This window comes from Prionailurus bengalensis, chromosome B2 (genome assembly GCF_016509475.1).
Source record: "Prionailurus bengalensis isolate Pbe53 chromosome B2, Fcat_Pben_1.1_paternal_pri, whole genome shotgun sequence".
NCBI lineage: Eukaryota > Metazoa > Chordata > Mammalia > Carnivora > Felidae > Prionailurus > Prionailurus bengalensis.
The window spans coordinates 42,860,578-42,874,991 of NC_057349.1; the positions used below are offsets into that span (position 1 = coordinate 42,860,578).

The 14,414-nt window shown below is 43.6% G+C and overlaps 1 protein-coding gene across 7 annotated transcripts in view; it reads left to right on the plus strand.

Annotated features, from left to right (window-relative positions):
• RUNX2 (RUNX family transcription factor 2) overlaps window positions 1-14,414 on the plus strand; it is a 233,988-nt gene that overhangs the window by 12,792 nt on the left and 206,782 nt on the right. For all 7 annotated transcript variants that reach the window (XM_043591570.1, XM_043591571.1, XM_043591572.1 and 4 more), the window contains exon 3: window positions 3,442-3,546. In XM_043591570.1, coding sequence (XP_043447505.1) covers window positions 3,442-3,546 — 105 coding nt within the window. The remainder of the gene's footprint in view (window positions 1-3,441; window positions 3,547-14,414) is intronic.

A 14,414-nucleotide genomic window follows, 5' to 3' on the forward strand; every position in this document is an offset into this window, starting at 1 on the left:
TTTCTTTTCTTTTCAGTGGTAGAGATATAAATTCTCAGAAATCGAAACACAGTTTTTAGATTTGTAAGGGAGGCACTTCACTACTTACTTTGACATTATGGGTTCTCAGCTGACTTTTGAAAGTACTTTGAATTAACAGTAGAGCATCACTGACACTTGTATTAAGTTAGGAGTGGCTTAAGGTTTTTAGTTGTCTTTTCCTTTTTTCTCCTTTATATTTTCAACAGAAGTCTGTGTTCGCTATTGAAACAGAAATATTTAGTCCTTAAGTTTTCTTGGGGTGCTTCTTCACTTTCCTATCAAACATGCTGCTTTCAGTTTACGAGCATTTGTAAGTACCTGCACTGTGCAGAGCAGGGCACTCTATCAATCTAAGATGGAATCCTTGCTTGAAGTCTTCCCCTATCGACTGTTCCTCATAGCCTCTCAGGCTAGGTTAGAATTGTCTTTCAATGACAGGTCCGATGTTTATCTCAAAAAATAATATGTCTTAAGGACATAATAATTTGGAAGTAGTTCCTAGAGGAAGCCACGGGTGGTAGCTCAGTTGTCTCATGAGCTAGCTCCCTAAATAGGAGCCTGCATTTTTTAAACAGAAGCCTGAATTTTTTTTTTATCACTTATGGAAAGTGACAAGCAGTGGAATTTGGTAAAACCTTTTTGCAAAAACTTTCTGAAAATGTAAGTAAATCGTGAATACTCCTGTAAACATTTGATTTAGGAAATTGGTTATTACTTTTAAGGTGAAAAACCAGTTGCTTCGTTGGGTGGTAGTTTCTGGAAGTTTCTTGAACATGATGTTCATGTTCCTTCTGAATGGGCAATAAGAGGTAGAAGGGACCTCCTTGATTTTTATTTCCGTTGTTAAAGTACATCTTGTTCCTCAGGATTTGATTTAGCAGATTGTAGTCGTACCTAAATGCTTGTTTCTCCCCCCTGCCCCCAAACGCACCTGTTTTGAAAAAGAAATGTTTATTGGTAACGCGTTGAACATTTAGATGCTTCATACTCACAGAATGAATTTTATAATTGGCTTTTGTTCTTACGCAAGGTGTTTGAATTTGGGAGGAGCACCGATGACTTTTAATAGTCTAAGTAAGATGTGAAAGTCTCAAATAGAAGTATTCCCAGAACCAGTTTTTGACAAATTCACGGACTGTATTGCTAGCAAGTTACTTACCCTCATTAAGGACAATCGAGACCTATACATCCTTGATTTATTAAGATTCACGACATGGATGGCAACTGCCTTCCAAGCACTGTCCTTGCAGGATTGCAGTCCTGGCTCATGGACCATTAATCCGACCCAGGATGTCATCTTCTAGGGTTTAATATAAATTGACTTTCAATCTAGGGAAACAGCCCATTCACTCCTCCAGATCTCTACATTGTTTTGAGGTCTTGATCTGGATCCAGTGGCTTCCTAGTCAACATTCTAATCTCCAATTCTATAGATTCTGAGTTTTTTGTAATTAGCTTAGACTCCCAGCTGCCTTTTTCTTCCAGCTAGCCTGAATGTTTATAATAAATCCTCTGGTCCCTACCCAGACAACTGCATTTCTTAAACCCATGTAACATTCGATCTATAATGGATGAAATATGACAGATCAGTGATACTTACAGAATTAATGCTTTCATCATCCTGGCTGAGATACTACATTAGTGGATTTATATTTACTGTTTCTTGGTCTTATAGAGCTTATTGGGACATGTGTAGAAATAAATTATCGAATTAATTGTTTAGGATGTTCTCTGACAAAGAAGAACACTGATTTTAAACTCTGGAAGACCTGGGTTCAGACCCTGATTTTTTTCTTCTTATTAGTTGTGTGGTTGAATTACTAAGCCTCCCTGGGCTTTGGTTTCCTCATTTGTGAAATGGGGGTGATGAACCTAACTGGATACGATTAAAATGAGATAATGTAATTATTATAATTATCTTATAGATAATTAAATGAGATAAAAAGGCTGGCATTTAATAGTTTTCTAATCAATATTCATCTTTTGCTGTCCTCCCTCCTCCCCCACTTCTGTTTTTCCTCCCCCCCCCCTTTTTATATTGGCCATGGAAAAGCATTGCCAAAGAGACTTAAAACTATATATATGGAGTAACAAACGATGTGTGTCTTAAACATATTTTAGGAACTTACATGGTCTGGGTTGAAAAGAAAACCCATTCACTAGATTTGACAGCCAAAGACCTGTTCTACATTAAGCCTTGTATATAACCTGTTCCATATTAAGCTTTGAAAAGATTGCATTAAACTCTGCATTGCTACATATTGTTTAAGATTTGTGTTTTGATTTAATACCCTCAAGCTTTCAGTAGAGGGAAAAACAGTCTCTGACCAAAAAACAAAACAAAATGAGCTGTTTCAAGGTCTGTTACAGGAGCAGGCCAAATGAATACTCTGGCCTGAGATCGCTGAAGGTTTTATTGAGTCACTGTTTCACGCCCACCTTTTCCTGTCTTGTAACAGTTTGCAGTTTTGACTATCTGACATGACTAACCGTTGCAAATCTAACTGATTACAACTGTCAGTGAGTCTGTGTAGCAGAGTCTGGTATCTTCTTCTGGAGAAAGCAAACATCCGATTCTGCTACCAAACTTTTCTGTCTTTCCCAACCCCCCACCCCCCATTCATCACCTTCAGCTCATTAATTTGAAACATCAGATGTAATATTTCAATGAAGCACACCCTCTGCTAAAAGCAAAAATTCGTATTTATATTGGGAGATGTCATATACATTTAGCAAAACATAAGTCACTGTCAGGGAGTTATTTCAAGACTTAACAGCAAGGATGGGTGTTTAGGGAAAGGGGGTGGGCAGGGAGGAGAAAAACTTTGTTCCAGTAATGATGAAATCATCCTACCACAGGCACATTAAGGCCAGGACAGGAGACACTGGCTCCTGTTAAAATGATTCCCATAAGAACCGTCCTCTTTCATCTTCTTATTGTAGTGCAGTTAAGCAAATGAAATGCTAAAGCCATGTGAAGTAAATAACATAATCAACAGTGATTTACTATTGTTCTCTCATGGGGTCATGACCTAATCCTAAATAAAGACGTCTAAAATTGTCTGTGTTTGGATGTGTTCCTGATGTTGGAGAAAACTGAAAGGAGGAGAACCTTCCTCAAGTGGACCAGAGTTTCTGTTTTCATTACAACTGTGGCCACTGAGCAGCTTTTCTGGGAACCGGAGTCCTCTTGTATAGCGCGGCGATGGAGGCGATGACCCACACACGCCATGTGTGTGATCACTGTGTAAAGTGGCCATCCCAGGCTTTCTAATTTAGAACAAGGAGTCCTGACCCCTGTGTTGGTTTCATGAGCTCCTCAGAGATGCCGACGCGCAATTTCTGGACGTCTATGCTGCTCTGTTATCATCGGTACTGTCTTTTTATATTCACTATGGATTTTCCCCTTTACATCTGCAGGCAAGAGTTTCACCTTGACCATAACTGTCTTCACAAACCCTCCCCAAGTAGCCACCTATCACAGAGCTATTAAAGTTACAGTGGATGGACCCCGGGAACCCAGAAGTAAGTACTTGCCTTCCTATTGGAGATGGTAACAGGGTGTGTGGAGACCCCCCCCCCCCCCCCCCCGAGGAACTAATCCCAAGGAAGTTAGTGCTACTTTTACGTAAATGGTTTCTTTGCAGAGTTTGCTACCTGTGTTTACCTGTGTGTATTTTCACGAGGGACAGTTAGTCGAACTTCACAGTTGGTAGAAAATCAAATCACACTTTTGATTTTGCCACAAAATCGCTAAGGCCTACACCGCTTGGGGACACGAGTGGACAATTATTCAGTCACTGTAACTCCTTGCTAAGGCATTCTGCTCCCCCACTGCACACAATAGACAGGGCAGAACAGACCCATGAGAGCTGAGGAAGAAAACAACAAGTCTGCAAAATCTTGAGCTTAGTCAAAAAGCATTTGCGTGTGTTTCCCATGGTCTAAGAATGTGTCTTAACTTTTTAGCTCGCCCACTCAATTCCCTTTATAAAGAGCACACTGCTTAATTACAAAGAATTTATTTGCAAATGATAACTTGCTTGATTGTTACAACACTGTTGTTTGGTCATGTTCTGGTAATTGTTATAGATAGTTTCTTTTAACAGATAGAGTCAAACCAGGTTTAAATCCGCCTTTGTGTATTTGTCTGTCTGGACATCCAGAAGGTTCATCCGGCGTCTGTTTAAGGTAGTGCCCATCATCCGTTTGGGCCAATCAATATGCATTTTCCTCCTAAATCTAAATTGAGACAGGCTTTCTCCGCCCCCCCCGCCCCCCCCCCCCCAAAACCTGATTTGATCAAACTTGGTACAGCACCATTTGGACATATTTAGAGATTAAAGATTATTTGATACATATAACATGAAAAATTCTGTGCCAATGGAAACATATTGAACTCTGCCTTTGATGAGTGAGCACATTGGAGTCCTAGCTATTGTGTTTAGAGAGTTTAATTTGGTTTGTGATGGAGGTACAGCTGGCAGAATATTTGTTGTATGATGATACATCTGTCTAGACAGTAAGAGTGACATTTCTTCTTTTTTCCTAAAACTGAGAGAAAAGGGCTGGTAAAGTTTTCCTCTCCCCAAGTAGCGTGTCTTTCAGCAGTGGGAACAGACAGTGCCTTCGGTCCTTCTTGCCACTGTCTCTTCTCACAAAGGCTGACTGCTTGTCTGAAGTAGGGAGGTTTCCTGCCTCAAAAGCCAGTCTTTGAGGTTTTTCCTTTCTCCTCCTTTCATGTGTATTGCTTCTTCTCAGTTCACAAGGTCGGGTCACTGCTGGCTCTGTTTGGTTTGCGAACGGTCTATTGGGCGATTGTCACACACCTGTCTCCAGTAGCCCCCAATCTCTGGTTCTAAGGTCCAAGACAGGGGCTGTCTTGTCTGGTTTGGTGCTTTGGCTGACTTTTCTGGACTGCCATAAATTGGGGAAGACACCTTGTGATGGGAGACACAGGTTATCTAATTAGCCCTTGAGTTCCTCAAAAGGCAGGGACACCCACTGCAGTCATGCATAAAGCAGGACAGTAGTCTTTTGACAGTCAGCACTGCTAATCTTTATCTCTCAAAGATGTTTCCTGCTGATCTCAGCAGCTTTTCTCAGTTCTTGGAAAAACCACTATTATGTGTGTGTATGTCTGCATGCCTCTGTTTGTGTATGAGTCCATACACTCCAGAGCTGATGTTCAAAAGTTGATGGTTGGGGGAGGAAGCAGGGAAGGGTGGGTGGGTGCTGTCCCATTCTGAAAGGGGTGACAGAAGGTGAGGCAGCAGGGTAGCTTCGGGAAAGCCCCTTCTCTTTCAAGGGAGGATACCATTCCCTCATTCCCAGGAGGTTGTTGGCAGAAGTGATTAGTTGATCACTAAAGGCCAAGAAGTGCTCTGAAAGCAAGGAGGGTTCAGAGTAGAGGGGCAGATGGTATATGTGTGACCTGAGTTCAGGCTTTGGGTGCTGCCGATGATGCTTGGGGGGTGGGCAGGTAGAGTTCTTGAGCGGCAGACCACTGCCCTAGCTTAGCTTGAGTAACATTTTTCACAAACCAGAAATTATGTGACAATGTGAAGTCATTTCTCTGACATCATGCAAGGTGGCTTGCCGAACTCAGTGCCTGGATACAAGCAAGGGTATGGTATCAGTAACATCTTAATCCTATAACCTTGACTCTCTGTGCTGTATTATTTCCTTCTGCTCTGCTCTTGGCGATCTTGGGCATTGTATAGCACTCTTCTCAATATTGTTCTTTTTTTTTTTAATGTTTATTTATTTTTGAGAGAGAGAGTGTGAGCAGGGGAGGGGCAGAGAGAGAGGGAGATTCTGAAGCAGGCTCCAGGCTCTGAGCAGTCAGCACAGAGCCCAACACGGGGCTTGAACCCACGAACTGTGAGATATGACCTCAGCCGAATTTGGATGCTTAACCAGCTGAGCCACCCAGGCGCCCCTCAATATTATTCTTTAAATTTGAGACTCCCAGGTGTGAAAAATGCACAGGATTTTCCATTTTCTTCAACTATAATAAGATTTTGATTGATTGGTACATATATGATGTTAAAAGGAAAAAAAAGTCTAGAATGTGGGTTGGCAAACTTTTTCTATGAAGTGTCAAATAGTAAATAATTTTAGCTCTGTGGGCCACATCTCTCCCTACCACAAGCGCTCAACTCTGGCATTGTAGCTTAAAAGCAGCCTTAGCCAATACATAAGCGAGTGGTTGTGGCCGTGTTTCAATAAATCTTTATTTACAAGAACAGGTGGTGGGTCAGATTGGGCATACAAGTTGCTGTTTGCCAGCCCTTACTCTAGATTTCCGAATGACTTACATCGTTAACCCTTAGCAGACTAGGGCCTTAGAAAAAGGCTTTCCTGCGGAGAGAGAAAAAGACAATGCAATTGTTTTAGCCTTCTCTCCCGCAAAATTATAATTATTTAAGTAGTGATTGTCCTAAAGATAGGATCCATCTGCTTATTACTGTAATGGTTTGATGAAGCTGAGGATTTTATAGCATTTATTCCTGTTTTACTCCTTCTTCCAGAGATCAGAGTATATGTTGAAAAGGCTCCTTTTGGTAGATCAGCTATTTGGACAAGGACAAATTCTGAGTTACCTGGTTGGGTCTTTATCCAGCCTAGCACAGTGATTAAGGGTGTGGGCTTTGGTGTCAGACTGTCTGGATTGAAATCCCAGCTCCACCACTTCCTAGTTGTATGGCGGTAAGTGAGTCACCTAACCTCTGTTTGCCTCAGTTTCCTCATCTGTTAGAGTGAGAATAGGAACAGTATTTTCCTCATCAGTTGTTGCAGAGATGTAAAATGATGTAATGTATGTAAAATGCTAACACAGTGACTGTCATCTGTTTACTGCCTGTTAAGTGTTAGCTGTTATTACATAAATTCCCTTCAGTGTCAAAAGTTTGCTGTAGAGTTTTGCTTATAATATGCTTCCGGGAAATAGATTAGAATCTAGATTCTGCTCCCCCGTGGGCTATTTTTTTTTTTTCTTCTTGCAGACGGTTTTACTAATTTCTGCGCCTTGGTACATGACACTCGTAAGTGTTAGAAACGGGTGCCTTGAGCAGGTATTCATGCTGCCTGGGGACAGCGCTGCAGAAGGGATGAAAAACAAAATTGGCGGCAAAGAAGCATCCCAAGACGCGATGGCACTGGTGCCCCCCTCTGAGGCCCTGCTTATCAGCACATCTGCCAGGACTTGCTTTTCACTCAAAAATCAGAAAGGTTTCATCCTTCCATGTTTTTTGTCTCTGGCAGCTGAACGGGTGCTGTCACATCACAAACAACTTCTTTTCTCAATATACACATCTGGCGCTGGCAGTTGGACTCACTTCATAAGAGCACATGATCATCACTCATTACAAGATTAAAAAGTACCCCGTGGCATCATTGATGTTTTTTAACTTTGATCTTCTGCAGTTGTGATTCATCTCGGTTATAAAACTTCCCTTGAAAGGAACATAGCCGATGACTTATTAGAACCTTCATCTTAAGTAGCGTAAACATGAAAACGGTGCACATCTTTACAAAATGCCATTTGTTTTCTTTGCCAGCTTATCGTTTTAAGACATGACATCATATCCAGGATCCCAAATTTGTACGTCTTGTGTTGAGGCAAGGCGTTTTGACCTCCTGCAAGCGGGAGAAGTCAGTGTAGCGTCAGCAGCAGTGCGTCCGGATGCCTACCTCTTTCAAACATCAGTTTCTATTAGGATCCTTTGTTCCACGTCTGCCCTTGGTCCTGGCTGCAGTCTGACTTCAAGACTTTCTCCAGGAAGGTGAAAGCTTGGTTAGCCACGTCGGCGATGTGGTTCTGGGTTAGGGAAGAGGGCTGATGGGGAAAAGGTATTATTGGCTGTGCAGAGGATAGAAAAAGAAAAAAAATCACCTTCCATAGTGGGGATCCTTTACATCCTCGTGCTGTTCTTTCAGTGATCTATTGATACATAACAAACGATCCCGAAACAGAATGGCTGAAATCAACAACCAGGTGATTATTTCTCATGGTTCGGCGGGCTGCCTGGGGTTCATCTGGATCGGTTTTCTGCAGTCTTGCTTGGGGTCTTTTGTGTGGCCGTGGGAAGATTGTGGCTGGTGCCAGAGCACCCATGGTGGTTTCATTCTTCTATCTGCTGCCTCGGCGGGATGGCAAGGAGGTTGGAACGGGGGAGTGGGGCCTTTCCCCTCTGCATGGCCTTTCCATGTGGTCTGTCCAGCACAGCCCGACTTCTCATATGGTAGGTCAGGGCACCCAAAGTTATGAGAGTAGGACCTTTTAGGCTTTCTTAAGGCTCAGAACTGGCACGGAGTCACTTCTTCCATATACTGTTGGTTGAAGCAAGATACAGGTGCAGCCTAGATTGAAGGGGAAGAAATCCACAGAGCTATGAATGATGGGGGCAGTGGTTCATTGGCTCACTCACCAATATCATCAACTTCCATAAGTGCTTAGATGGTAAATGTCATTGTTGCAACAGGAGAAATGATTGTTTTGAGGTATCACCTTATGAAAGCTCTCTTGACTTCTTAATCTCGGGGAGGGGGCATTTAACATTCTGCAAGGTTGTGGGGTGCCTGGGTGGCTCAGTTGGTTAAAGCATCTGACTTTGGCTCAGGTCATGATCTCATGGTTCATGAGTTCGAGCCCCGCGTCTGTGCTGACAGCTCAGAGCCTGGAGCCTGCTTCGGAGTCTGTGTCTCCCTCTCTCTCTCTCTGCCTTGCCCCACTTGCTCCCCCTCCACCTCAAAAATAAATAAGAAATTAAAAAAAAGAAGTTCTGCAAGGTTTTCTGTCCACAGTTTACAGGATGTGTGCAACACTCAAGGGGGCAGGACAAATGAGGCTGGGGGTCAGGCAGCTGCACTATGGCAGCTTATCAGAGTTTTAAGGAGAAACCTGAGTCTCCACCCAATCCCCTCTAATTATATTAATTCACAATCACAGGGGCCTTCTTCCCTGCTACGGTGCATTCAAGAACCCAACCATCAAAATCACAAAGGCTTCACCCTACTTTCCCACCCACCCCGTTTTCTTTTTTTTAAAAAAGACTCTGTGCAGTGACTCCCAAGTTTTAATTATAGTAGCTTCCTTCTGAATTGGAGATATTTGGTAATTATCAGATGAATTAAGGGTGAGTGTTACCTTGGGGTGCTCGGTATTAGCAGGTCAAATCAAGCTGCACCAGATCAATACTCGTATAAGAATAGAACATTTGATGTTTGAACACAAAGAGGTTATTAGCTTTGGCTGGCACCATGGCAAGTCTGTAGCAGAAGTATTTTATGAATCCTCAAGTGGATGAGACTGGAGGTTTTATGCTTTATATCACCCAGCTTTGGAAGTTCTCACTTGCCAGCACATCTGCAGACCCGATAACCTAACACACATGAGTGGCTGTCTGATGGGTTTTGAGTGGTGTGCCTTAGAGAAGCAGATCATAGTCACTCTTTAAGGAGAGACCAAAGCCACCATCTGCTGGGACACTCTGTTCACTGCTGACCAGCTAGCCACCTGTCCTGACCTGGTGGGAGAAGGAGGAAGCCCTGCCTCTTTCCAGTTGATCAAACTCCTTTCCTACAACGCTGCCCTGCTCGGCTGCATTTTGACTTGAGCAAGGCTGGCACTTCGGTGAGGGAGAGGCTCTTTGGAAGTGCAAGGCAGTGTTTGTGTTTCTCGGACTGCCTCAGCACCCTGGCTCGCTCAGCTTGTCGGGCTTAGGTCATCAGCCAAACTGGTTTCTTTTCCTGGTGGCGCATTCTCACCTGTGCATCACAAATCTATACTTCTTCAGAGATCAGGTTATTATTCTGTGTTTTTAAAAAAATATTTTATGTTTATTTATTTATTAAAAAAAATTTTTTTAACCTTTATTTTTGAGAGAGAGACAGAGTGTGAGCAGGGGAGGGGCAGAGAGAGAGGGAGACACAGAATCTAAAGCAGGCTCCGTCCAAGCTCCGAGCTGTCAGCACAGAACCTGACATGGGGCTTGAACCAGCAAACTGTGAAATCATGACCTGAGCCAAAGTCAGACGCTTAACCAACGGAGCCGCCCAGGCACCTGAATGTTTATTTATTTTTTGAGAGAGGGTGAGCACGCGCGCACACGCGTGCACAGGTGGGGGAGGGGCAGAGAGTGAGGGAAACACAGAATCCGAAGCAGGCGCCAGGCTCTGAGCTGTTAGCACAGAGCCTGATGTGGGGCTTGAACTCATGGGCCATGAGATCATGACCTGAGCTGAAGTTGGACAGTTAACCACCTGAGCCACCCAGGCGCCCTTATGAGTCCGTGTTCTTAAGGCACTTCCAGTGGCAGAAATTTTACCTTACGAACCTAAGGTAACAGACTTAAACAACATAGGGTAGTCTGGGCCAGGATCATCTCCAATTCTGTTCCACCCAGGCCTGTGTTCCAGCCCCATGAAAGGTGGAGAGCATGGAGGGCTTGGCCTTTTCCTCACTCCAGTTGATTTCACTGGTGGCTGGCCTTCTTCCTCTACTACTCTTCATCCCAGTTGGGTGAATGGGCTTTTCATGGTGGTTGGCCCATGTCCTCTGCTCATTTATAGACGGCGGTTGGGTATATTTAGAGGTTGGTCACCTGTGAAAGGCGGGGGACATATAAAATGTATTGGATGGAGGGATAGCAGAAGAACTTGTTTAAGGTTGTTGGAGCTTCTTGCATTCACATTCTTTCTGTCTGTGAAGACGGTGTGAGAAAATCTTGATAGGTCTTCAACCATACTCTTCATGCTACAGGCCTGAATTTTAGTCCTTAGCACAAAGCATTAGTAGAAAAGCTGGTACCTTCTTGCCTTGCAGACTTCTCCTGGTTCTTTGCTGTCTCTGAAGCTTGCCCCAGGAATGGAAGTTACAGGGAAATGCTGTGTTTTGGTATTTACAAGTCAGCCAACATAAGCCAAAATTTGATGGTCAAAAATAGTAAACACTGAGTTATTAGTGTATAAAGCATTGTTGAAAATCTTTGACTTAAGAGGATAATAACAGGTAACCCCTCCCCCCCCCCCCAACTGTTCCTTTTCTCCCTTTCTTTAAGAAGGATGGGGGGTGCGGTCAGGAGCACCGGTAGAGGTCATGTCTGGTGGTTGGTGGAATGTGCACTTGAGAGGAGCAGTTCTAAATCTCTTTCAGTCCTTTTTTTTTTTGTTGTTGACTGACTGTCAGGAGCTGGGAAGATGGCCAAGAAGGAAATGACACATCGAGAGGCATTTTGTGTTGTGCAACATTCTGTGGAACTGATGCAAGGCTATATGGCCTGTTTACACATTCCTTCGCCAGCAGACTGCATGGCAGTAATTTAATTCAGCAGCACATGGCATGCTGCAGCAAGGCGCTGTGGCCTTAACATCCTTTCATGGCAAATTATCACAGCCGTTAAAACATGCTTATGTCCCTCTCCTGCACTTTTCCCTGGCTTCCCGGTTCTGAATGTGCTTTCTCATTGTATGGGACTTGTGTTAACAAGGAGCTGTGGCTTTCACAATAAGAGCACATTTTCCACATGCATATGCTCCAGTTGATGGCAGGTTCCCAAGTGATATGTCTGCTGAAAACACACATCTACTTGATCCAGTGGGTCAGGAGTTTGTATTTTGGTGCAAGTCAGAAATCATTCATTTTTTTTCTTTTAACTTTTCATGCTTATTTATTTATTTATTTATTTATTCATTTATTTATTTATTTAGAGAGAGAGAGAACGAGCAGGGGAGGGGCAGAGAGAGAATCCCATACAGGCTCCACACTGTCAGCGTAGAGCCCGGCGTGGGGCTCGATCTCATGAACCACGAGGTCAAGAACTAGACGCTTAACTGACTGAGCCACCCAGGTGCCCCAGAAATCATTCATTCTTAAAACAGCGTTAGGGACGTGAGAGAGAAACAGATTTGGGGCTTATATTGATTGATTTATTATTAATTTATCAAAAGTAAATTTCCCTTCCCAAGAAAGAAAATTCCTGATAGATCACTGAACCACCTTATTTCCGTTTTGTTTGTACTATAACATTTTCTTCAAAGAGGACTGGACCAGAGGAGAAGAGGGTATTCTTTTTTATTTATTTATTATTATTTTTTTCAACGTTTATTTATTTTTGGGACAGAGAGAGACAGAGCATGAACGGGGGAGGGGCAGAGAGAGAGGGAGACACAGAATCGGAAACAGGCTCCAGGCCCTGAGCCATCAGCCCAGAGCCCGACGCGGGGCTCCAACTCCCGGACCGCGAGATCGTGACCTGGCTGAAGTCGGACGCTTAACCGACTGTGCCACCCAGGCGCCCCAAGAAGAGGGTATTCTTAAAGATAACAGAGGACAAAGATTATTGGCTCTTTATATTCATACTTGTCCCTACCTAGCACGTTCGTAGGATGCGTTTGTGATGTCAATTAAAGCACATCTGTCGTCTTCACGTAAAATCTCAAAAGTTTGTATCTGGGCAGGTATGGAAAATTACTGCTCATGTTTTCCAAGTAACTTTTGGAAATTGACAGAGCATAAAAGCCATGTGGATACGAATTCAAGGTCATACGCGACAGTTCAAGTGGGAGACTGTATTTGGGGCTGTGGCAGTTTAGTAGCAAAGGAAGGGCTCCCAGTTCCTCTACTTCTGTGTAGTGGTGCCTCGAATCTAGTTGCTAATAGACCAAAGCACTTATTCAAATTCAGGACTAAGGCTTCAATCCAAACACCTCCGGAAACAGTAACTCAGACTTCCATTCATAGTAAGTCGATGAAAGCGATCCGGAATCCTGTATTGGGAGCACGTTTGGAGAGATAAAGGGAGAGTGAGTAATGAAGTCCTGGACACTAGAAAGTCAACAGTGACTCAGGTGTGTAGGTAGGGCCTTAGCCAGCCTTGGAGGTAGGGAGTCACAGCTGACGTCAAGCATCACAGGTTTGCTGTAGGTTGGCCCTAGCAGTATGGGTTTCTGATGCTTTTCAGGTCTGGCATACTGTTACTAGTTCAGGATTCTATAATTTTAAGGTGTGAGCTTTTGGATTTTACATTTCTGCATTTCCTCCTTTTGCAGCTATTTCCCCTTTACAGAACATGTCCTATTCGGTTTTGTTTTAGATATGTGCCAGCCTTCCTCCTCTACTGGATTGAAGATTATCATTTCATTTCTTTCTTTCTTTTAATAGTTAACACGTGTATTTGTCTTCATAAAAGTAATTATGATCTCTGTCTACCTCCTAGTGTAAGGACTTACACTAGGTAAGGACTTACCTTACCTAGTGTAAGAACTTTAGCATACCTTATTTTATTTATTTTTTAAACATGTTTATTACTTATGCTGAGAGCGAGCGAGCATGAGCCGTGGAGGGGCAGAGAGAGAGAGAGGGAGCAAGAGGATCGCAACGAGGCTCCGTGCTGTCTGTATGGAGCCCGACGCGGGGCTCAATCTCACGAACCATGAGATGATGGCCGGAGATGAAATCAAGAGTCAGACGCTTAACCGACTGAGCCACCCAGGCGCCCCTAGCATTCTTTAAACTGCAATCACTTCCTTTCTTCTGATGTCATTCTCTGATATTTTTATCCTTGTTTTGTACTCCCCGGATTAGTCATTATCAGTGTTTAAATGGTTTCTTTCATATCTACCTATATGTTTACCAATTTTTTTGCTCACCGTTCCTTCATGGACCTCAGCTCTTCCTTCTGGATTCAGTTTCCTTTTTTGTGAGGCAGATCCCTTAGTGGTTCCTTCCTGAGAACCTGTTAGTGGTAAACTCTCACTTTTTGTTCCCGAAAACGTCAGCGGTTCCTGAAAATGTCACAGGCTGCCAGCACGATGTGATATGCGAGGCACCCTGCGGAAAGTCTGTCTGCTCTTTAGTGCCCGAGAGCCACACTCCAGTGGCCCTCCCTCATCCCTGGAGATGCCTTCCAAGAACCCCAGTGGACACCTGAGACTACAGTAGCACTGAACCCTATAGGTACCAACTTTTTTCCTGTATGTGCCCACCTATGATAAAGTTCCACTTATAAATAGGTACAGTCAGGGATGCGCAACGATAAATAACCACTTATAACAGTGTACTCTAATAAAAGTTAGGTGAATGTGGTCCTATCCACCCTCTCCTTCTCAAACTGTCTTACCGTACTGCACTCCCCCTTCTCACGTGGAGGTGAGATGACAAAATGCCCACATGACGAGCTGAAGTGCGGAGAATGATGTAGGCATCGTGACATAGCGGGAGGCTACTGTCTTGACGGTGTGAGGCTCATCGGCTTTTGAGCCGTGGTTAATTGACTACGGGTGACTGAAATCACAGAAAGGGACACTGCGGATAAGGGGGCGACTCCCGTGGACACCATTCCTTTGTGCTAAGACTTTCAGGCCATTATTATCAGGCTTGTTAGAGTAGG